This window comes from Pseudophryne corroboree, chromosome 5, assembly GCF_028390025.1.
Source record: "Pseudophryne corroboree isolate aPseCor3 chromosome 5, aPseCor3.hap2, whole genome shotgun sequence".
NCBI lineage: Eukaryota > Metazoa > Chordata > Amphibia > Anura > Myobatrachidae > Pseudophryne > Pseudophryne corroboree.
Window position 1 is genome coordinate 2,915,394 of NC_086448.1, and position 25,676 is coordinate 2,941,069.

Genomic DNA, 25,676 nt, shown 5'->3' on the forward strand with positions numbered 1-25,676 from the left:
TAAACGGCCATTGTTCATGTGTGGGTGTAACCGGTGCCGCCAGCAGTAACACAATAGATAAACGGCCATTGTTCATGTGTGGATGTAACCGGTGCCTCCAGCAGTAACACAATAGATAAACGGCCATTGTTCATGTGTTGGTGTAACCGGTGCCACCAGCAGTGACACAATAGATTAACGGCCATTGTTCATGTGTGGCTGTAACCGGTGCCGCCAGCAGTGACACAATAGATAAATGGCCATTGTTCATGTGTGGGTGTAACCGGTGCCGCCAGCAGTGACACAATAGATAAATGGCCATTGTTCATGTGTGGGTGTAACCGGTGCCACCAGCAGTGACACAATAGATAAACGGCCATTGTTCATGTGTGGGTGTAACCGGTGCCGCCAGCAGTAACACAATAGATAAACGGCCATTGTTCATGTGTGGATGTATCCGGTGCCACCAGCAGTGACACAATAGATAAACGGCCATTGTTCATGTGTGGGTGTAACCGGTGCCGCCAGCAGTGACACAATAGATAAACGGCCATTGTTCATGTGTGGATGTATCCGGTGCCACCAGCAGTGACACAATAGATAAACGGCCATTGTTCATGTGTGGGTGTAACCGGTGCCACCAGCAGTGACACAATAGATTAACGGCCATTGTTCATGTGTGGCTGTAACCGGTGCCGCCAGCAGTGACACAATAGATAAATGGCCATTGTTCATGTGTGGGTGTAACCGGTGCCACCAGCAGTGACACAATAGATAAACGGCCATTGTTCATGTGTGGGTGTAACCGGTGCCGCCAGCAGTAACACAATAGATAAACGGCCATTGTTCATGTGTTGGTGTAACCGGTTCCACCAGCAGTGACACAATAGATAAGCGGACATTGTTCATGTGTGGGTGTAACCAGTGCCGCCAGCAGTAACACAATAGATAAACGGCCATTGTTCATGTGTCGGTGTAACCGGTGCCACCAGCAGTGACACAATAGATAAACGGCCATTGTTCATGTGTGGGTGTAACCGGTGCCGCCAGCAGTAGCACAATATATAAACGGCCATTGTTCATGTGTCGGTGTAACCGGTGCCACCAGCAGTGACACAATAGATAAGCGGCCATTGTTCATGTGTGGGTGTAACCGGTGCCGCCAGCAGTGACACAATATATAAACAGCCATTGGTCATGTGTGGGTGTAACCGGTGCCACCAGCAGTGACACAATATATAAACGGCCATTGTTCATGTGTCGGTGTAACCGGTGCCGCCAGCAGTGACACAGTATATAAACGGCCATTGTTCATGTGTGGGTGTAACCGGTGCCGCCAGCAGTGACACAGTATATAAATGGCCATTGTTCATGTGTCGGTGTAACCGGTGCCACCAGCAGTAACACAATAGATAAACGGCCATTGTTCATGTGTGGGTGTAACCGGTGCCGCCAGCAGTAACACAATAGATAAACGGCCATTGTTCATGTGTCGGTGTAACCGGTGCCACCAGCAGTGACACAATAGATAAACGGCCATTGTTCATGTGTGGGTGTAACCGGTGCCACCAGCAGTGACACAATAGATTAACGGCCATTGTTCATGTGTGGCTGTAACCGGTGCCGCCAGCAGTGACACAATAGATAAATGGCCATTGTTCATGTGTGGGTGTAACCGGTGCCACCAGCAGTGACACAATAGATAAACGGCCATTGTTCATGTGTGGGTGTAACCGGTGCCGCCAGCAGTAACACAATAGATAAACGGCCATTGTTCATGTGTTGGTGTAACCGGTTCCACCAGCAGTGACACAATAGATAAGCGGACATTGTTCATGTGTGGGTGTAACCGGTGCCGCCAGCAGTAACACAATAGATAAACGGCCATTGTTCATGTGTCGGTGTAACCGGTGCCACCAGCAGTGACACAATAGATAAACGGCCATTGTTCATGTGTGGGTGTAACCGGTGCCGCCAGCAGTAACACAATATATAAACGGCCATTGTTCATGTGTCGGTGTAACCGGTGCCACCAGCAGTGACACAATAGATAAGCGGCCATTGTTCATGTGTGGGTGTAACCGGTGCCGCCAGCAGTGACACAATATATAAACGGCCATTGGTCGTGTGTGGGTGTAACCGGTGCCACCAGCAGTGACACAATATATAAACGGCCATTGTTCATGTGTCGGTGTAACCGGTGCCACCAGCAGTGACACAATAGATAAGCGGCCATTGTTCATGTGTGGGTGTAACCGGTGCCGCCAGCAGTGACACAATAGATAAATGGCCATTGTTCATGTGTGAATGTAACCGGTGCCACCAGCAGTGACACAATAGATAAGAGGCCATTGTTCATGTGTGGGTGTAACCGGTGCCGCCAGCAGTGACACAATAGATAAACGGCCATTGTTCATGTGTGGGTGTAACCGGTGCCGCCAGCAGTAACACAATATATAAACGGCCATTGTTCATGTGTGGGTGTAACCGGTGCCGCCAGCAGTAACACAATAGATAAACGGCCATTGTTCATGTGTCGGTGTAACCGGTGCCACCAGCAGTGACACAATATATAAACGGCCATTGTTCATGTGTCGGTGTAACCGGTGCCACCAGCAGTGACACAATAGATAAACGGCCATTGTTCATGTGTGGGTGTAACCGGTGACGCCAGCAGTGACACAATAGATAAATGGCTATTGTTCATGTGTGGATGTATCCGGTGCCGCCAGTAGTGACACAATATATAAACGGCCATTGTTCATGTGTGGGTGTAACCAGTGCCGCCAGCAGTGACACAAAATATAAACGGCCATTGTTCATGTGTCGGTGTAACCGGTGCCACCAGCAGTGACACAATATATAAACGGCCATTGTTCATGTGTGGGTGTAACCGGTGCCGCCAGCAGTGACACAGTATATAAACGGCCATTGTTCATGTGTGGGTGTAACCGGTGCCGCCAGCAGTGACACAGTATATAAATGGCCATTGTTCATGTGTGGGTGTAACCGGTGCCACCAGCAGTGACACAATAGATAAACGGCCATTGTTCATGTGTGGGTGTAACCGGTGCCGCCAGCAGTAACACAATAGATAATTGGCCATTGTTCATGTGTCGGTGTAACCGGTGCCACCAGCAGTGACACAATAGATAAACGGCCATTGTTCATGTGTGGATGTAACCGGTGACACCAGCAGTAACACAATAGATAAACGGCCATTGTTCAGGTGTGGGTGTAACCGGTGCCACCAGCAGTGACACAATAGATAAACGGCCATTGTTCATGTGTGGATGTAACCGGTGCCACCAGCAGTGACACAATAGATAAGCGGCCATTGTTCATGTGTGGGTGTAACCGGTGCCGCCAGCAGTAACACAATAGATAAACGGCCATTGTTCATGTGTCGGTGTAACCGGTGCCACCAGCAGTGACACAATAGATAAACGGCCATTGTTTATGTGTGGGTGTAACCGGTGCCACCAGCAGTGACACAATAGATAAATGGCCATTGTTCATGTGTAGGTGTAACCGGTGCCGCCAGCAGTAACACAATAGATAATCGGCCATTGCTCATGTGTCGGTGTAACCGGTGCCACCAGCAGTGACACAATAGATAAACGGCCATTGTTCATGTGTGGATGTAACCGGTGACACCAGCAGTAACACAATAGATAAACGGCCATTGTTCAGGTGTGGGTGTAACCGGTGCCGCCAGCAGTTACACAACAGATAAATGGCCATTGTTCATGTGTGGGTGTAACCGGTGCCGCCAGCAGTGACACAATATATTAACGGCCATTGTTCATGTGTGGGTGTAACCGGTGCCGCCAGCAGTGACACAATATATAAACGGCCATTGTTCATGTGTGGGTGTAACCGGTGACGCCAGCAGTGACACAATAGATAAATGGCCATTGTTCATGTGTCGGTGTAACCGGTGCCACCAGCAGTGACACAATAGATAAATGGCCATTGTTCATGTGTGGGTGTAACAGGTGACACCAGCAGTGACACAATAGATAAACGGCCATTGTTCATGTGTGGGTGTAACCGGTGCCACCAGCAGTGACACAATATATAAACGGCCATTGTTCATGTGTGGGTGTAACCGGTGCCGCCAGCAGTGACACAATATATAAACGGCCATTGTTCATGTGTGGGTGTAACCGGTGATGCCAGCAGTGACACAATAGATAAACGGCCATTGTTCATGTGTGGGTGTAACCGGTGCCGCCAGCAGTGACACAATATATAAACGGCCATTGTTCATGTGTGGGTGTAACCGGTGCCGCCAGCAGTGACACAATATATAAACGGCCATTGTTCATGTGTGGATGTAACCGGTGCCACCAGCAGTGACACAATATATAAACGGCCATTGTTCATGTGTGGGTGTAACCGGTGCCGCCAGCAGTGACACAATATATAAACGGCCATTGTTCATGTGTGGGTGTAGCCGGTGCCGCCAGCAGTGACACAATATATAAACGGCCATTGTTCATGTGTGGATGTAACCGGTGCCACCAGCAGTGACACAATATATAAACGGCCATTGTTCATGTGTGGATGTAACCGGTGCCACCAGCAGTGACACAATATATAAACGGCCATTGTTCATGTGTGGGTGTAACCGGTGCCGCCAGCAGTGACACAATATATAAACGGCCATTGTTCATGTGTGGGTGTAACCGGTGATGCCAGCAGTGACACAATAGATAAATGGCCATTGTTCATGTGTGGGTGTAACCGGTGCCGCCAGCAGTGACACAATACATAAACGGCCATTGTTCATGTGTGGGTGTAACCGGTGCCACCAGCAGTGACACAATATATAAACGGCCATTGTTCATGTGTGGGTGTAACCGGTGCCGCCAGCAGTGACACAATAGATAAATGGCCATTGTTCATGTGTGGGTGTAACCGGTGATGCCAGCAGTGACACAATAGATAAACGGCCATTGTTCATGTGTGGGTGTAACCGGTGCCGCCAGCAGTGACACAATATATAAACGGCCATTGTTCATGTGTGGATGTAACCGGTGCCACCAGCAGTGACACAATATATAAACGGCCATTGTTCATGTGTGGGTGTAACCGGTGCCGCCAGCAGTGACACAATATATAAACGGCCATTGTTCATGTGTGGGTGTAACCGGTGCCGCCAGCAGTGACACAATAGATAAACGGCCATTGTTCATGTGTGGGTGTAACCGGTGCCGCCAGCAGTGACACAATATATAAACGGCCATTGTTCATGTGTGGGTGTAACCGGTGCCGCCAGCAGTGACACAATATATAAACGGCCATTGTTCATGTGTGGATGTAACCGGTGCCACCAGCAGTGACACAATATATAAACGGCCATTGTTCATGTGTGGGTGTAACCGGTGCCACCAGCAGTGACACAATATATAAACGGCCATTGTTCATGTGTGGGTGTAACCGGTGCCACCAGCAGTGACACAATATATAAACGGCCATTGTTCATGTGTGGGTGTAACCGGTGCCGCCAGCAGTGACACAATATATAAACGGCCATTGTTCATGTGTGGATGTAACCGGTGCCGCCAGCAGTGACACAATAGATAAACGCCCATTGTTCATGTGTGGGTGTAACCGGTGCCGCCAGCAGTGACACAATAGATAAACGGCCATTGTTCATGTGTGGGTGTAACCGGTGACGCCAGCAGTGACACAATAGATAAATGGTCATTGTTCATGTGTCGATGTAACCGGTGCCACCAGCAGTGACACAATAGATAAATGGCCATTGTTCATGTGTGGGTGTAACCGGTGCCACCAGCAGTGACACAATAGATAAATGGCCATTGTTCATGTGTGGGTGTAACCGGTGCCACCAGCAGTGACACAATAGATAAACGGCCATTGTTCATGTGTGGATGTAACCGGTGCCGCCAGTAGTGACACAATATATAAATGGCCATTGTTCATGTGTGGGTGTAACCGGTGCCGCCAGCAGTGACACAATAGATAAATGGTCATTGTTCATGTGTCGATGTAACCGGTGCCACCAGCAGTGACACAATAGATAAACGGCCATTGTTCATGTGTGGGTGTAACCGGTGCCACCAGCAGTGACACAATAGATAAATGGCCATTGTTCATGTGTGGATGTAACCGGTGCCGCCAGTAGTGACATGATAAAGCTAAATATTTATCTTATTTAAAACCCTTTAAGAGGTCTAAGAACACTGTACGCTATTGACGTATGGAGTACCGTAAGGGTACGCACGTTGCGTAACAATCGCTTAGCCGTAGTCGAGACGCTCAAGCGTCACGTTCGCTCACGGCCAAGAGATCACAGGCTGGCAGGCTACTTGCTGCCGACTAACGTAATGTTTCGCTATAGCGTAGCGGACGCTCGGGACCACGAGGAGATCACCAGCGGCGCTAACGCTCACAATGTTAAACCTTTATATCTAAACCATAAACAATGTAATATGCAGTGAAACCTTTATGTAATGATAGAGTGTAGATGCAACACAGTGTAACCTTATTAACTTAAAAGCTGTTCGGGCGTCACCGACGCTCTGAGAATACTTAACACTATAAGAAATACACAACTACCGGGCTTAGGGTCTAACGCCTTATATGAATGTTATACTTGGAAAAGAATAATACAATACAAGTCATACACTACAATATAACATAGACTAACTAACCAGATAACTACACAGGAAATACAATACTATTACGTTTAAGAGAATACGAGAGAAAGAGAAGAGAGAGAGAGAGAGATATGGCCCATAATAACAAGAAAGACAATATGATTACGGAGAAAACTTACGCACAAGGGGAACGATCGCATGCGCCTCGATATCCAGCTCCCGATTATCAGTGATGAGAACCGTTGAAGAGAGTGAGCTGGATGTGATCGGCTTGTCTATTTATGCCCCACACACAATACAATTTAATGGTCCCTACAATCTCATTGTTCATTGGACACAGGAATTCCTCCTCGCATTATAACAAAAGGTCATAGGTTGATTCATACAGGTGGGCTGAGACCATTTCCAACTGCTCAGGTGGGTGGGAAACTAGGTTTCCCGCCGCATGGATAAGTAAGTGCAAATAATAGTAAAAGTACATAAACTTCTTATGTCCATAACTATTCGCACGAGCGATTAATCAGCTTCAAACCAACACCGGAATATTGCTAATTAAATACTCTTCCGGTGGATACTAAACACCACTGTATTACTCCTATCTGACCCTTCGTATCAAACAAAGAGGGATTTCTCTGTCCATGAACATGCTACATTAACTAAACTTTCAGAATCTATCAAGGGGACCATAATCTACAAAATACATTATATAGTGAAAATATATAACGATTGAGTCGCACGCTGGGCGCACAGAAACTCTACCGTAAATGCGCATACCGCGCGCCTGCGGGTGCCCGCAACAGCGAGTATGCGCACGCACGGGAGAGCGCACGCATGCGCAGCGCGGACCTGTATGAGGTGCAAATATGGCAGTGTGCATCGTGATATTTTTCTGACTTTGACAGACACAATATATAAACGGCCATTGTTCATGTGTGGGTGTAACCGGTGCCGCCAGCAGTAACACAATAGATAAACGGCCATTGTTCATGTGTGGATGTAACCGGTGCCTCCAGCAGTAACACAATAGATAAACGGCCATTGTTCATGTGTTGGTGTAACCGGTGCCACCAGCAGTGACACAATAGATTAACGGCCATTGTTCATGTGTGGCTGTAACCGGTGCCGCCAGCAGTGACACAATAGATAAATGGCCATTGTTCATGTGTGGGTGTAACCGGTGCCGCCAGCAGTGACACAATAGATAAATGGCCATTGTTCATGTGTGGGTGTAACCGGTGCCACCAGCAGTGACACAATAGATAAACGGCCATTGTTCATGTGTGGGTGTAACCGGTGCCGCCAGCAGTAACACAATAGATAAACGGCCATTGTTCATGTGTGGATGTATCCGGTGCCACCAGCAGTGACACAATAGATAAACGGCCATTGTTCATGTGTGGGTGTAACCGGTGCCGCCAGCAGTGACACAATAGATAAACGGCCATTGTTCATGTGTGGATGTATCCGGTGCCACCAGCAGTGACACAATAGATAAACGGCCATTGTTCATGTGTGGGTGTAACCGGTGCCACCAGCAGTGACACAATAGATTAACGGCCATTGTTCATGTGTGGCTGTAACCGGTGCCGCCAGCAGTGACACAATAGATAAATGGCCATTGTTCATGTGTGGGTGTAACCGGTGCCACCAGCAGTGACACAATAGATAAACGGCCATTGTTCATGTGTGGGTGTAACCGGTGCCGCCAGCAGTAACACAATAGATAAACGGCCATTGTTCATGTGTTGGTGTAACCGGTTCCACCAGCAGTGACACAATAGATAAGCGGACATTGTTCATGTGTGGGTGTAACCAGTGCCGCCAGCAGTAACACAATAGATAAACGGCCATTGTTCATGTGTCGGTGTAACCGGTGCCACCAGCAGTGACACAATAGATAAACGGCCATTGTTCATGTGTGGGTGTAACCGGTGCCGCCAGCAGTAGCACAATATATAAACGGCCATTGTTCATGTGTCGGTGTAACCGGTGCCACCAGCAGTGACACAATAGATAAGCGGCCATTGTTCATGTGTGGGTGTAACCGGTGCCGCCAGCAGTGACACAATATATAAACAGCCATTGGTCATGTGTGGGTGTAACCGGTGCCACCAGCAGTGACACAATATATAAACGGCCATTGTTCATGTGTCGGTGTAACCGGTGCCGCCAGCAGTGACACAGTATATAAACGGCCATTGTTCATGTGTGGGTGTAACCGGTGCCGCCAGCAGTGACACAGTATATAAATGGCCATTGTTCATGTGTCGGTGTAACCGGTGCCACCAGCAGTAACACAATAGATAAACGGCCATTGTTCATGTGTGGGTGTAACCGGTGCCGCCAGCAGTAACACAATAGATAAACGGCCATTGTTCATGTGTCGGTGTAACCGGTGCCACCAGCAGTGACACAATAGATAAACGGCCATTGTTCATGTGTGGGTGTAACCGGTGCCACCAGCAGTGACACAATAGATTAACGGCCATTGTTCATGTGTGGCTGTAACCGGTGCCGCCAGCAGTGACACAATAGATAAATGGCCATTGTTCATGTGTGGGTGTAACCGGTGCCACCAGCAGTGACACAATAGATAAACGGCCATTGTTCATGTGTGGGTGTAACCGGTGCCGCCAGCAGTAACACAATAGATAAACGGCCATTGTTCATGTGTTGGTGTAACCGGTTCCACCAGCAGTGACACAATAGATAAGCGGACATTGTTCATGTGTGGGTGTAACCGGTGCCGCCAGCAGTAACACAATAGATAAACGGCCATTGTTCATGTGTCGGTGTAACCGGTGCCACCAGCAGTGACACAATAGATAAACGGCCATTGTTCATGTGTGGGTGTAACCGGTGCCGCCAGCAGTAACACAATATATAAACGGCCATTGTTCATGTGTCGGTGTAACCGGTGCCACCAGCAGTGACACAATAGATAAGCGGCCATTGTTCATGTGTGGGTGTAACCGGTGCCGCCAGCAGTGACACAATATATAAACGGCCATTGGTCGTGTGTGGGTGTAACCGGTGCCACCAGCAGTGACACAATATATAAACGGCCATTGTTCATGTGTCGGTGTAACCGGTGCCACCAGCAGTGACACAATAGATAAGCGGCCATTGTTCATGTGTGGGTGTAACCGGTGCCGCCAGCAGTGACACAATAGATAAATGGCCATTGTTCATGTGTGAATGTAACCGGTGCCACCAGCAGTGACACAATAGATAAGAGGCCATTGTTCATGTGTGGGTGTAACCGGTGCCGCCAGCAGTGACACAATAGATAAACGGCCATTGTTCATGTGTGGGTGTAACCGGTGCCGCCAGCAGTAACACAATATATAAACGGCCATTGTTCATGTGTGGGTGTAACCGGTGCCGCCAGCAGTAACACAATAGATAAACGGCCATTGTTCATGTGTCGGTGTAACCGGTGCCACCAGCAGTGACACAATATATAAACGGCCATTGTTCATGTGTCGGTGTAACCGGTGCCACCAGCAGTGACACAATAGATAAACGGCCATTGTTCATGTGTGGGTGTAACCGGTGACGCCAGCAGTGACACAATAGATAAATGGCTATTGTTCATGTGTGGATGTATCCGGTGCCGCCAGTAGTGACACAATATATAAACGGCCATTGTTCATGTGTGGGTGTAACCAGTGCCGCCAGCAGTGACACAAAATATAAACGGCCATTGTTCATGTGTCGGTGTAACCGGTGCCACCAGCAGTGACACAATATATAAACGGCCATTGTTCATGTGTGGGTGTAACCGGTGCCGCCAGCAGTGACACAGTATATAAACGGCCATTGTTCATGTGTGGGTGTAACCGGTGCCGCCAGCAGTGACACAGTATATAAATGGCCATTGTTCATGTGTGGGTGTAACCGGTGCCACCAGCAGTGACACAATAGATAAACGGCCATTGTTCATGTGTGGGTGTAACCGGTGCCGCCAGCAGTAACACAATAGATAATTGGCCATTGTTCATGTGTCGGTGTAACCGGTGCCACCAGCAGTGACACAATAGATAAACGGCCATTGTTCATGTGTGGATGTAACCGGTGACACCAGCAGTAACACAATAGATAAACGGCCATTGTTCAGGTGTGGGTGTAACCGGTGCCACCAGCAGTGACACAATAGATAAACGGCCATTGTTCATGTGTGGATGTAACCGGTGCCACCAGCAGTGACACAATAGATAAGCGGCCATTGTTCATGTGTGGGTGTAACCGGTGCCGCCAGCAGTAACACAATAGATAAACGGCCATTGTTCATGTGTCGGTGTAACCGGTGCCACCAGCAGTGACACAATAGATAAACGGCCATTGTTTATGTGTGGGTGTAACCGGTGCCACCAGCAGTGACACAATAGATAAATGGCCATTGTTCATGTGTAGGTGTAACCGGTGCCGCCAGCAGTAACACAATAGATAATCGGCCATTGCTCATGTGTCGGTGTAACCGGTGCCACCAGCAGTGACACAATAGATAAACGGCCATTGTTCATGTGTGGATGTAACCGGTGACACCAGCAGTAACACAATAGATAAACGGCCATTGTTCAGGTGTGGGTGTAACCGGTGCCGCCAGCAGTTACACAACAGATAAATGGCCATTGTTCATGTGTGGGTGTAACCGGTGCCGCCAGCAGTGACACAATATATTAACGGCCATTGTTCATGTGTGGGTGTAACCGGTGCCGCCAGCAGTGACACAATATATAAACGGCCATTGTTCATGTGTGGGTGTAACCGGTGACGCCAGCAGTGACACAATAGATAAATGGCCATTGTTCATGTGTCGGTGTAACCGGTGCCACCAGCAGTGACACAATAGATAAATGGCCATTGTTCATGTGTGGGTGTAACAGGTGACACCAGCAGTGACACAATAGATAAACGGCCATTGTTCATGTGTGGGTGTAACCGGTGCCACCAGCAGTGACACAATATATAAACGGCCATTGTTCATGTGTGGGTGTAACCGGTGCCGCCAGCAGTGACACAATATATAAACGGCCATTGTTCATGTGTGGGTGTAACCGGTGATGCCAGCAGTGACACAATAGATAAACGGCCATTGTTCATGTGTGGGTGTAACCGGTGCCGCCAGCAGTGACACAATATATAAACGGCCATTGTTCATGTGTGGGTGTAACCGGTGCCGCCAGCAGTGACACAATATATAAACGGCCATTGTTCATGTGTGGATGTAACCGGTGCCACCAGCAGTGACACAATATATAAACGGCCATTGTTCATGTGTGGGTGTAACCGGTGCCGCCAGCAGTGACACAATATATAAACGGCCATTGTTCATGTGTGGGTGTAGCCGGTGCCGCCAGCAGTGACACAATATATAAACGGCCATTGTTCATGTGTGGATGTAACCGGTGCCACCAGCAGTGACACAATATATAAACGGCCATTGTTCATGTGTGGATGTAACCGGTGCCACCAGCAGTGACACAATATATAAACGGCCATTGTTCATGTGTGGGTGTAACCGGTGCCGCCAGCAGTGACACAATATATAAACGGCCATTGTTCATGTGTGGGTGTAACCGGTGATGCCAGCAGTGACACAATAGATAAATGGCCATTGTTCATGTGTGGGTGTAACCGGTGCCGCCAGCAGTGACACAATACATAAACGGCCATTGTTCATGTGTGGGTGTAACCGGTGCCACCAGCAGTGACACAATATATAAACGGCCATTGTTCATGTGTGGGTGTAACCGGTGCCGCCAGCAGTGACACAATAGATAAATGGCCATTGTTCATGTGTGGGTGTAACCGGTGATGCCAGCAGTGACACAATAGATAAACGGCCATTGTTCATGTGTGGGTGTAACCGGTGCCGCCAGCAGTGACACAATATATAAACGGCCATTGTTCATGTGTGGATGTAACCGGTGCCACCAGCAGTGACACAATATATAAACGGCCATTGTTCATGTGTGGGTGTAACCGGTGCCGCCAGCAGTGACACAATATATAAACGGCCATTGTTCATGTGTGGGTGTAACCGGTGCCGCCAGCAGTGACACAATAGATAAACGGCCATTGTTCATGTGTGGGTGTAACCGGTGCCGCCAGCAGTGACACAATATATAAACGGCCATTGTTCATGTGTGGGTGTAACCGGTGCCGCCAGCAGTGACACAATATATAAACGGCCATTGTTCATGTGTGGATGTAACCGGTGCCACCAGCAGTGACACAATATATAAACGGCCATTGTTCATGTGTGGGTGTAACCGGTGCCACCAGCAGTGACACAATATATAAACGGCCATTGTTCATGTGTGGGTGTAACCGGTGCCACCAGCAGTGACACAATATATAAACGGCCATTGTTCATGTGTGGGTGTAACCGGTGCCACCAGCAGTGACACAATATATAAATGGCCATTGTTCATGTGTGGGTGTAACCGGTGCCGCCAGCAGTGACACAATATATAAACGGCCATTGTTCATGTGTGGGTGTAACCGGTGCTGCCAGCAGTGACACAATATATAAACGGCCATTGTTCATGTGTGGGTGTAACCGGTGCCGCCAGCAGTGACACAATATATAAACGGCCATTGTTCATGTGTGGGTGTAACCGGTGCCACCAGCAGTGACACAATATATAAACGGCCATTGTTCATGTGTGGGTGTAACCGGTGCCACCAGCAGTGACACAATATATAAACGGCCATTGTTCATGTGTGGGTGTAACAGGTGACACCAGCAGTGACACAATAGATATTATGTTCCATTTGGTTAATGTAAAACAATGGCGCGTGTTCTTGGTCTATACAGACGGTCGACTTATGGAACAGAAACACATTCCATTGTCCTTAAGCCACACCAGGTCACACAAACAACCAGGCACGTGTTCTACCATCTGATATAGACATGTCACTCAGGTAACGAACACTGGGGGGTATAATGTACAGGGGGCTACTTGACATGCCTTCGTTATGGTGCAAGAACCACCCCTAGTGGAATTGTTGTATGTATGTATGTATATATATATATATATATATATATATATATATATATGCGGGTCGCACTCACATCAAACAATGTCCAACGGCTGGGGTATCACTTGGGAAGTCCATGTATAGAGAAATAGAAAAAGTGCACTCACCAGAGCAAATCCATAAAAAAGAATTTTATTCCTCACATATGTATCATAGTTGGTGATCTCAACGTTTCGGTCCACTCCGGACCTTCATCAGGATAATCACAGCATTATCTGTTACAGCACCTTGTCACAGTCCAAACCAGACCAGCATCAACCAAACAATGCCTGAAAGGCCACTAAAATACCACCAGGAAGTCGCAGAAAAGGCGGCAAATTCAAATCAGCCAATCATAATGTATAATGGAATTACATCACTTCCTGATCCAACAACTTACCAAATAATGAATAATAATCTTAATCAATAGGCTTTAAACTGCCAGGTCAAAGCATCCATTAGGCTCAGTTACTTCGACCTGGCCAATACATGTAACACCTAACCATCGACAACATTGATCAGATCAGATAGGGGCCTTTAGCGTGCGCTCCACCGAATACCGGCGGAACGCACCACGCCACTTCCGCTTCCGGAGCAATGTGTTCCACCAAACATCGGTGGAGCGCATCGCGTCCTCATCATTTCCGCTTCCGGGTGCGCTACGGGAAACACAGAGAGCACCCGTGCGTCCAGATTAAAAGCCACCTGGGTGCGTTCCAAAGAAACCAGTGGAACGCATCCTTCTCTTCCGCCGCCCATCAGTAATGCCTCCATGGCAACCAGGGACGCAGATGCGGTCCACATGCAGCAAGTGGAGCACAACGCGTACTCTGGCACCATGCATCCGCCATCCTGTCATCCTCGTAACATAAGTGTATTTAAACACATTACCCTGATCAAAAATATCCGGACACGACGGGTCATGTGTAGGCAATAATGGAAACTCAAATTTAGAGGGACCCTGGAACGGCATTATGGAGCCTGTCAAGCAAGGAAAGAGCACATGAATCAGATCTAACCTTAACCAAATATATATACAGTGCCATGCCCGTAATAGACAGGCACAGGTATAATGTTAAACTAAGTAGTGAACATATATAATCCTACAAAATACCAAATAACTAATGTATATAGAAACAAAAAAACACATAAACAAAAACTGATATAAATGTCCAGGGGTGTGTTGGTCAACAGAAAACAAAAATCCTTTTAATTGTCGGGGCCAAGTTTTCCTCATCCTCAGAATACTGTACAGAGATGCTAAGGAATGTGATTTGGCATCTAGGAACTTACAGAGTAGCTTTTATCTCTCTCCATTATACATAGAAATATTAAACTTGCCACTGTACATTACAAGCTGTTCGTGCTAATTAGTACACTAGTAGAACATAGAGTACAGAGATACTCTGGATGGCAATTTGGCACCCAGGAACTTAGGGAGGAGCTTTTATCTCTCTCCATTATACTTAGAAAGATTACAATGGAGAGAGATTAAAGCTCCTCCCTAAATTCGTGGATGCCAAATCACTGTCCTTAGAATCTGTGTACAGTATGTTCTACTAGTGTACTAATTAGCACGAACAGCTTGTAAAGTACAGTGGCCAGTGTAATTTTTCTAAGTATAATGGAGAGAGATAAAAGCTCCTCCCTATGTTCCTGGATGTCAAATTACCATGCTTAGCATTTCTGTACAGTATTTCCTATCTAGCCAGAAACCCTGTATCCTGTGCAAGCTAGGCGGACAACTGGAGGGGACCCGAAACACGGTTGCTTCCCGTTTCCCTTTCCAGTGTCACATAAACTAGTGGTTGGTCTGCCCCGAAAGCCAAGAGTCTCCTCTTTTGTATGGTACCAGTCCCGAGTCTCTGGGCCACCCAAAACCAGAGATATCAGTACGCAAAGTGGACCCATTTTCCCATAGACTATAATGGGTCCGTTAATTCAGACCCAACATGGGTTCCAATGCTTTCCATGAGCCTTGTGGGGGTCACAAAAACTTGGGGTTGGTACCCTCCGGTAGCTAATTGTCTCCCCTTCCATACCAACCTAGCGATGAATGCTCCCACCTCCCATGCTGAGAGTCCCAGGTTTGAGTCCCAAAGTGCCAACCTTTTTTTTTTTATATGTTCCCGTGACATTCACTTTATTATTATTTTTTCTTTGTTATACATTCAATGAAGGGGTGCACACAGTTTTCACATAAATCAAAGTAAATCTGCAGCAGCGATTCATTCCGCTATATACAAATACACAGCGGTAATGAGTATAAATTAGTGTATTCTGACGCAACTAACTGAGCAACACAGTACTGTAGATCGTCAGCATTTGTGTATTTTACCTGACCTGAACTCCCTCCCTGTCCACTGCATGACCTGTGCAGGCTCCCAGGACGGAAGGGCGATGGGGGTAGGGAGAGGCAGTGGAAAATGCCGTGCTCTTGAAATACAAGTATTAGCGTCTGAGTCCCCTAAGGCATAAACCAACACCAATGGGAAGGAAGTGGCAACCTTTTTTTTAATGTGTTCCTGTAACATTCACTTTATTATTATTTTTTTTTCTGTTATACATTCAATGGAAGGGTGCACACAGGTTTCACATAAATCAGAGTGGGCGGGGGATTTTCCTACATACAGTAGTATACTGTTGCACATGTCTTGTAACCTGATCGGAACTCCCTCCCTGTCTACTGCATGTACTTTGCAGGCTCCCAGGGGGGGAAGGGGAAAGTGGGATGGGGGTAGGGCGAGGCAGTGGAAAATACTGTGTTCAAAGAAAAGGCATAATCAAAACCATGGGGAACTTTGCGGTGTATCGTTATGTGCATTGACCTCGATTATCCCTATCACCCCTGTGTATTTTAGCTAGGGGATTCTGACGCTCCTTCAGCATTGCCCCGTAGCCTGCAAAATCTGTGCTGTTACTTGCTCCATAGCCGAGTGCCTCCATGGAGCTAGGAGTCACAGGCGGTAGCCATTTCAATTGAGTCTGCCCTGCTATAGAATTGAATGTGTACCGTACGGTGCATAGAGCCTTGACAGTAGAAACTTCCCTTCAGCTTTGCCCTGCTTTATGTAAAACTTGTGTTTTGTCAGTTTGCTATGCGATCGAGCCCGGTGTAACGTAATGTGCATAGACCTCGCTTATCTGTATCGCCCCTGTGTATTTTGGCTAGGGGATTATGACGCTCCTTCAGCATTGCCCCGTAGCCTGCAAAACTTATACCATCTCTCACTCCATATCCGAGCGCTGCCTGCCACATGTTGGGGGTTCAGGGGCGGTGGCCATTTTGCCAGTGTGCTATGCGATCGAGTCTGGTGTACCGTAATGTGCATAGACCTCACTTATTCCTATCGCCCCTGTATATTTTAGCTAGGGGATTGTGACGCTCCTTCAGCATTGCCCCATAGACTGCAAAATCTGGACTGTTACTTGCTCTGTAGCCTAGGGCCTCCATGGGACAAGGAGTCATAGGTGGTAGCCATTTCTATTGAGTCTACCCTGCTACAGAATTGTATGTGTACTGTACGGTGCATAGAACTTTAACAGTAGAACCGGTCCTGCAGCTTTGCCCTGGTTTATGTGAATAAAAATAATAATAAAGTGTCTGGAAAAAACTAACATGCATTCGTACTTTAGGAATCGAACCCGGGACTCTTGAGTATAGGAAGCGGAACACTTCACCACAGACAGATGAATAAATCCATTGGTTTTGATTATGCTGTAATGGCTACAGGATTAGGATGCTAACATACTGTACAAAATTCCTAATCTCAAGAGGCAATAGTGAACTTCTAACACGTCCATTTGCGACAGTGTACACTACTGGTTTTATGTTGTTTTGTCTGCGGGACTTGGACGCTCACATATTCATAAAGTACTGTAGATGGATCATATACTGTATACTGTACTATTTGCATCTGTACCGTATGTACTGTATTAAATAATGCAGCGTAACGAGTATTTACTGTATGCAGCGTAATGAGACGCCTTAGTAAAGTAGTCCTTTTTATATATATCAGTATTGTATTTTACGGGAGACCACACGCATGCGCAGTGGTGATTGTAAAAAGCGACATCTGGTGGATGATCACAGGTATTACATTTAAAGGTAACGCCAAACGCTCTCCGTGCGATTAGGTACGCCTCTCTGTGACTAGGCGCGCCTCCCTACGCCCCGGGATGCTGCGTATGCTCGATCGGGACAAACGCCTCAGCCAGTCAAGATAAAGGTGGCTACATCTGTAACTTGTTGCATTTTATCCTGTGGATGATCACTGGATTTACAAAGTATCGTTTGAATATTAAACGTCATTCATTCATTTCCATGTCTGTAGTGTGGTGAAGGGTTAACACTCTCTTGTTACGTAATTAGTTCATGCTCCATGTCTGTAGTGTGGTGAAGGGTTAACACTCTCTTGTTACGTAATCAGTCCATGCTCCATGTCTGTAGTGTGGTGAAGGGTTAACACTCTTGTTACGTGATTAGTCCATGCTGCATGTCTGTAGTGTGGTGAAGGGTTAACACACTCTTGTTACGTAATTAGTCCATGCTCCATGTCTGTAGTGTGGTGAAGGGTAAACACTCTCTTGTTACGTAATTAGTCCATGCTCCATGTCTGTAGTGTGGTGAAGGGTTAACACTCTCTTGTTACGTAATTAGTCCATGCTCCATGTCTGTAGTGTGGTGAAGGGTTAACACTCTTGTTACGTGATTAGTCCATGCTGCATGTCTGTAGTGTGGTGAAGGGTTAACACTCTCTTGTTACGTAATTAGTCCATGCTCCATGTCTGTAGTGTGGTGAAGGGTTAACACTCTCTTGTTTCGTAATTAGTCCATGCTCCATGTCTGTAGTGTGGTGAAGGGTTAACACACTCTTGTTACGTAATTAGTCCATGCTCCATGTCTGTAGTGTGGTGAAGGGTTAACACTCTTGTTACGTAATTAGTCCATGCTGCATGTCTGTAGTGTGGTGAAGGGTTAACACTCTCTTGTTACGTAATTAGTCCATGCTGCATGTCTGTAGTGTGGTGAAGGGTTAACACTCTCTTGTTACGTAATTAGTCCATGCTGCATGTCTGTAGTGTGGTGAAGGGTTAACACTCTCTTGTTACGTAATTAGTCCATGCTCCATGTCTGTAGTGTGGTGAAGGGTTAACACTCTCTTGTTACGTAATTAGTCCATGCTGCATGACTGTAGTGTGGTGAAGGGTTAACACACTCTTGTTACGTAATTAGTCCATGCTGCATGACTGTAGTGTGGTGAAGGGTTAACACACTCTTGTTACGTAATTAGTCCATGCTGCATGACTGTAGTGTGGTGAAGGGTTAACACTCTCTTGTTACGTAATTAGTCCATGCTCCATGTCTGTAGTGTGGTGAAGGGTAAACACTCTCTTGTTACGTAATTAGTCCATGCTCCATGTCTGTAGTGTGGTGAAGGGTTAACACTCTCTTGTTACGTAATTAGTCCATGCTCCATGTCTGTAGTGTGGTGAAGGGTTAACACTCTCTTGTTACGTAATTAGTCCATGCTCCATGTCTGTAGTGTGGTGAAGGGTTAACACACTCTTGTTACGTAATTAGTCCATGCTGCATGTCTGTAGTGTGGTGAAGGGTTAACACTCTCGTTACGTAATTAGTCCATGCTGCATGTCTGTAGTGTGGTGAAGGGTTAACACTCTCTTGTTACGTAATTAGTCCATGCTGCATGTCTGTAGTGTGGTGAAGGGTTAACTCTCTTGTTACGTAATTAGTCCATGCTGCATGTCTGTAGTGTGGTGAAGGGTTAACACTCTCTTGTTACGTAATTAGTCCATGCTGCATGTCTGTAGTGTTTGTGAAGGGTTAACACTCTCTTGTTACGTAATTAGTCCATGCTGCATGATATCAGCTGGAAGTTTAACTCTGGCCGAATGCAGGGCGTGTTTATGACGTCAAAACTGCACAATCTTTTTTTGTAGCAATGCTGCGATCCTTTCGGAATTGCTCGCTCTGGCTGTAAGGGACGTATTTCAGTCCTTGCTCTCCTCAGTAGTAGAAAAGCCTATGGGCTGTTTTTCTTGGTTCTGAATTGGATGAGTTCTTTCCACCCATTCTGAACCATAAGTTCCACAATGTCATGCTTTAGGTGGATAAGTCCACGATGGAGTCTCAGCAGAAGAGCAGGCTGAGTTCTCAGGGTTTTTGACAGAGCACGTTCTTGTGAGGAAAAGTCATAAATATCCATAGCAATGTCATAACTCCATCATCTGGGAGGCAGAGAAATGAGAGGCAGATGTCCTCAGTAGACGGTGTCCTGGTGGTGTTCCTCCAAGGGATAGAGAAATGGGAGACATATGTCCTCAGTAGGCAGTGTTCTGGTGGTGTTCCTCCCAGGGGTGGAGAAATGGGAGGCAGATGTCCTCAGTAGGCAGTGTCCTGGTGGTGTTCCTCCTAGGGGTGGAGAAATGGGAGACAGATGTCCTCAGCAGGCAGTGTTCCGGTGGTGGTCTTCCCAGAGATGGAGAAATGGGAGGCAGATGTCCTCAGCAGGCAGTGTGCCGGTGGTGGTCCTCTCAGAGGTGGAGAAATGGGAGGCAGATGTACTCAGCAGGCAGTGTTCCGGTGGTGATCCTCCCAGAGGTGGGGAACTGGGAGGCAGATGTCAGTAGGCAGTGCCCTGGTGGTGTTCCTCCCAGGGGCGGAGAAATGGGAGGCAGATGTCCTCAGCAGGCAGTGTTCCGGTGGTGGTCTTCCCAGAGGTGGAGAAATGGGAGGCAGATGTACTCAGCAGGCAGTGTTCCAGTGGTGGTCCTCCCGAGGGTTTAGAAATGGGAGACAGATGTCCTCAGTAGGCAGTGTCCTGGTGGTGTTCCTCCCACGGGTGGAGAAATGGGAGGCAGATGTCAGTAGGCAGTGTCCTGGTGGTGTACCTCCCAGGGGTGGAGAAATGGGAGGCAGATGTCCTCAGCAGGCAGTGTTCCGGTGGTGGTCCTCCCAGAGGTGGAGAAATGGTAGGCAGATATCCTCAGCAGGCATTGAGGCAGAACAGGTGATGGGGCAGCCCATTGTTTCACATGGGCTTGTGTTCTAAGGCCAGCCTTAGTTACTGCTTGCGTGGCATAGGTGACCAACAAGTGGGCAGAGTAACCCCTGGAATGGAAAGTAGAGACTGCTTAGTGCACTCAACCATAAGTAGCACCTAAATAATATACATTAAATGCATCAAATTGACTGTAGTGTAAATATTCAGCAACGATTTTCTCAAGCAATAAACATAAAAATGAACGAGCATATAAAAATGCTGTAAGTGATTAAAACATAGATGGCAATGTAACCAGTCACGATGGCAATGTAGAATGGCACTCTGGGTTCTTTATGCAACTGCCGGGGTATTAGGAGGAGGGAATAAGCGGGGCTGGGGGATTTGGAGGAGGGAATAAGCCGGGCTGGGGGATTGGGAGGAGGGAATGGGAGGGGCTGAGGATTGGGCGGAGGGAATGGGAGGGGCTGGGGAATTAGGAGGAGGGAATAGGCGGGGCTAGGGGATTGGGAGGAGGGAATAGGCGGGGCTGGGGGATTGGGAGGAGGGAATGGGATTGGACGGAGGGAATAGGCGGAGCTGGGGTATTGGGAGGAGGGGAATGGGTGGGGCTGGGGATTGGGAAAAGGGGATTGGGCAGAGGGAATGGGCGGGGCTGTGGATTGGGAGGAGGGGATTGGGCGGAGGGAATAGGTGGGGCTGGGGGATTGGGCGGAGGGAATAGGCGGGGCTGTGGGATTTGGCGGAGGGAATAGGCGGGGCTGTGGGATTTGGAGGAGGGAATAGGCGGGGCTGGGGTATTGGGAGGAGGGAATAGGTGGGGGCTGGGGGATTGGGAGGAGGGTATTTGCAGGGATGAGGGATTGGGAGGAGGGTGTGGGCGAGTCTGGGGGATTGGGCGGAGGGAATGGGATGGGCTGGGGAATTAGAAGGAGGGAATTGGCGGGGCTGGGGGATTGGGAGGAGGGAATAGGCGGGGCTGGGGGATTGGGAGGAGGGGATGGGATTGGACGGAGGGAATAGGCGGAGCTGGGGTATTGGGAGGAGGGGAATTGGTGGGGTTGGGGAAATGGGCGGGGCTGTGGATTGGGAGGAGGGGAATGGGCGGGGGCTGTGGATTGGGAGGAGGGGATTGGGCGGTGGGAATAGGCGGGGCTGGGGGATTGGGCGGAGGGAATAGGTGGGGCTGGGGGATTGGGAGGAAGGGGATTGGGCGGAGGGAATAGGTGGGGCTGGGGGATTGGGAGGAAGGGGATTGGGCGGAGGGAATAGGCGGGGCTGGGGGATTGGGCGTGGCTGGGGGATTGGGAGGAGGGAATAGGCGGGGCTGGGGGATTGGGCGGAGGGAATAGGTGGGGCTGTGGGATTGGGAGGAAGGGGATTGGGCGGAGGGAATAGGCGGGGCTGGGGGATTGGGCGGGGCTGGGGGATTGGGAGGAGGGAATAGGCGGGGCTGGGGGATTGGGAGGAGGGGATTGGGCGGAGGGAATAGGCGGGGCTGGGGGATTGGGCGGAGGGAATAGGCGGGGCTGTGGGATTGGGCGGAGGGAATAGGCGGGGCTGTGAGATTTGGAGGAGGGAATAGGCGGGGCTGGGGTATTGGAGGAGGGAATAGGTGGGGCTGGGGGATTGGGAGGAGGGTATTTGCAGGGATGAGGGATTGGGAGGAGGGTGTGGGCGAGTCTGGGGGATTGGGAGGAGGGTGTGGGCGGGTCTGGGGGATTGGGAGGAGGGTGTGGGCGGGTCTGGGGGATTGGGAGGAGGGTGTGGGCGGGTCTGGGGGATTGGGAGGAGGGTGTGGGCGGGTCTGGGGATTGGATGAGGGGATGGGCGGGGCTGGGGGATTGGGATGAGGGGATGGGCGGGGCTGGGGATTGGGAGGAGAGGATGGGCGGGGCTGGGGGATTGGGAGGAGGGGATGGGGGATTGGGAGGAGGATGCTTGGAGTCGAGCTGTAGAGTATTAGGCCCTCATTCCGAGTTGATCGCTCGCTAGCTGCTTTTAGCAGCCGTGCAAACGCTAAGCCGCCGCCCTCTGGGAGTGTATTTTAGGTTAGCAGAAGTGCGAACGAAAGGATCGCAGCATTGCTACAAAAAAAGATTGTGCTGTTTTGACGTCATAAACACGCCCTGCATTCGGCCAGCCATGCCTACGTTTTCCTAGCCACGCCTGCGTTTTTTTTTCCACTCACTCCCTGAAAACGGCCAGTTACCACCCAGAAACACCCACTTCCTGTCAATCACTCTGCGGCCAGCAGTGCGACTGAAAAGCGTCGCTAGAGCTTGTGTGAAATTGCATCGGCTTTTGTGAAATGACAACACGCGTGCGCAGTGCGCCCCATACGCATGCACAGAAATGCCGATTTTATGCCTGATCGCTGCGCTGCGACCGAAAGCAGCTAGCGATCAACTCGGAATGACCCCCTTAGTTTGATGTGCTGGAAGTCGGAGATTGAGGAGTTTTCTCCATGCTGCAGGATCATGTTTGGAGATAGCAGCTCAGACCAGCAGTTCCGGGGTGTGGATTGTCGGAACTAGAGACAAATCGCTGGGGCAATGGGAACAGATATAAGGTGTAAATAATAGAAGTAAGGGGCAAGTTCAGCGTGATGTCTGGTTTACCCCAGTGACTGTATTGGAAGCTAGCGGGGGTGGTGGAATAGGGGCAGGAGAGGATGGTGAAATCAGAGCTACCCGCAGGAGGGAGGACGGAAGAGACATCATTATGTAGTGACTGTCATGGGTTCTCTATTCCAGGTGGCGTGGTAATCTTTGCAGTTAATTCATTGCTGTACCTGAATCAGAGTGTCCCTCCCTACGGAGTGTCTCTCAACAGTCTGACTAATGGTACCACCTCCTTCCCCCTCAGTAAGTATCATACGTCCCCCCCTTTGTGATGCATGAGACTCTGCCGCCGCTATTTGTATGTGTGAGACTCTACTGTTTGTGTGTCTGAGACTCTGCGGCCGCTATTTGTATGTGTGAGACTCTGCGGCTGCTATTTGTATGGGTGAGACTCTACTGTTTGTATGTGTGAGACTCTGCCGCCGCTATTTGTATGTGTGAGACTCTGTTTGTGATGCCTGAGACTCTGCCGCCGCTATTTGTATGTGTGAGACTCTACTGTTTGTGTGTCTGAGACTCTGCGGCCGCTATTTGTATGTGTGAGACTCTGCGGCTGCTATTTGTATGTATGAGACTCTACTGTTTGTATGTGTGAGACTCTGCCGCCGCTATTTGTATGTGTGAGACTCTACTGTTTGTATACGTGAGGCTCTGCGGTCACTATTTGTATGTGTGAGACTCTACTGTTTGTATGCGTGAGACTCTGCGGTCATTATTTGTATGTGTGAGACTACTGTTTGTATACGTGAGACTCTGCGGCCACTATTTGTATGTGTGAGAGACTACTATTTGTGTGTCTGAGACTCTGCGGTCACTATTTGTGTGTCTGAGACTCTGCGGTCACTATTTGTATGTGTGAGACTCTGCGGTCACTATTTGTGTGTCTGAGACTCTGCAGTCACTATTTGTGTGTCTGAGACTCTGCGGTCACTATTTGTGTGTCAGACTCTGCGGTCACTATTTGTGTGTCTGAGACTCTGCGGTCACTATTTGTATGTGTGAGACTCTGCGGTCACTATATGTGTGTCTGAGACTCTGCGGTCACTATTTGTGTGTCTGAGACTCTGCGGTCACTATTTGTGTGTGTCTGTGGCTCTGCGGTCACTATTTGTGTGTCTGAGGCTCTGTGGCCACTATTTGTGTGTCTGAGACTCTGCGGCCACTATTTGTGTGTATGAGACTCTGCTGTCACTATTTGTGTGTCTGAGACTCTGCGGTCACTATTTGTGTGTGTCTGAGACTCTGCGGTCACTATTTGTGTGTGTCTGAGACTCTGCGGTCACTATTTGTGTGCGTCAGACTCTGCGGTCACTATTTGTGTGTGTCAGACTCTGCGGTCACTATTTGTGTGTGTCAGACTCTGCGGTCACTATTTGTGTGTCTCTGAGACTCTGCGGTCACTATTTGTGTGTCTGAGACTCTGTGGCCGCTATTTGTATGTGTGAGACTCTGTGGTCACTATTTGTGTGTGTCAGACTCTGCGGTCACTATTTGTGTGTCTGAGACTCTGCGGTCACTATTTGTATGTGTGAGACTCTGCGGTCACTATTTGTGTGTCTGAGACTCTGCGGTCACTATTTGTGTGTGTCTGAGACTCTGCGGTCACTATTTGTGTGTGTCTGAGACTCGGCGGTCACTATTTGTGTGCGTCAGACTCTGCGGTCACTATTTGTGTGTGTCAGACTCTGCGGTCACTATTTGTGTGTGTCAGACTCTGCGGTCACTATTTGTGTGTCTCTGAGACTCTGCGGTCACTATTTGTGTGTCTGAGACTCTGTGGCCGCTATTTGTATGTGTGAGACTCTGTGGTCACTATTTGTGTGTGTCAGACTCTGCGGTCACTATTTGTGTGTGTCTGAGACTCTGCGGTCACTATTTGTATGTGTGAGACTCTGCGGTCACTATTTGTGTGTCTGAGACTCTGCGGTCACTATTTGTGTGTCTGAGACTCTGCGGTCACTATTTGTGTGTCTGAGACTCTGCAGTCACTATTTGTATGTGTGAGACTCTGTGGTCACTATTTGTGTGTCTGAGACTCTACTGTTTGTATACGTGAGATTCTGCAGCCACGATTTGTATGTATGAGACTCTGCGGTCACTATTTGTGTGTCTGAGACTCTGTGGCCGCTATTTGTATGTGTGAGACTCTGTGGTCACTATTTGTGTGTCTGAGTCAGGTGTATTACACGCCATCAGTCATGGTTCTGCTGCCTGTGTCATGTATGCTACAGTACTGAAAACATGTCTCTGTCTGCTCCTAGCACGATTGTCTTGTCCTAATCCCTGTAATACCTGTGGGAATGGGGAGATGAGACGTATGTCATTCTGTAACCTCACCTGTCTCCTCCCCTCTCACCTGTAATACCTGTGGGAATGGGGAGATGAGACGT

The 25,676-nt window shown here is 48.6% G+C and overlaps 1 protein-coding gene across 6 annotated transcripts in view; it reads left to right on the plus strand.

The window, feature by feature from the left end:
• CPSF1 (cleavage and polyadenylation specific factor 1) overlaps positions 1-25,676 on the plus strand; it is a 465,036-nt gene that overhangs the window by 186,755 nt on the left and 252,605 nt on the right. For all 6 annotated transcript variants that reach the window (XM_063921055.1, XM_063921056.1, XM_063921060.1 and 3 more), the window contains one exon: positions 23,419-23,529. In XM_063921055.1, the coding sequence (XP_063777125.1) occupies positions 23,419-23,529 (111 nt within the window). The remainder of the gene's footprint in view (positions 1-23,418; positions 23,530-25,676) is intronic.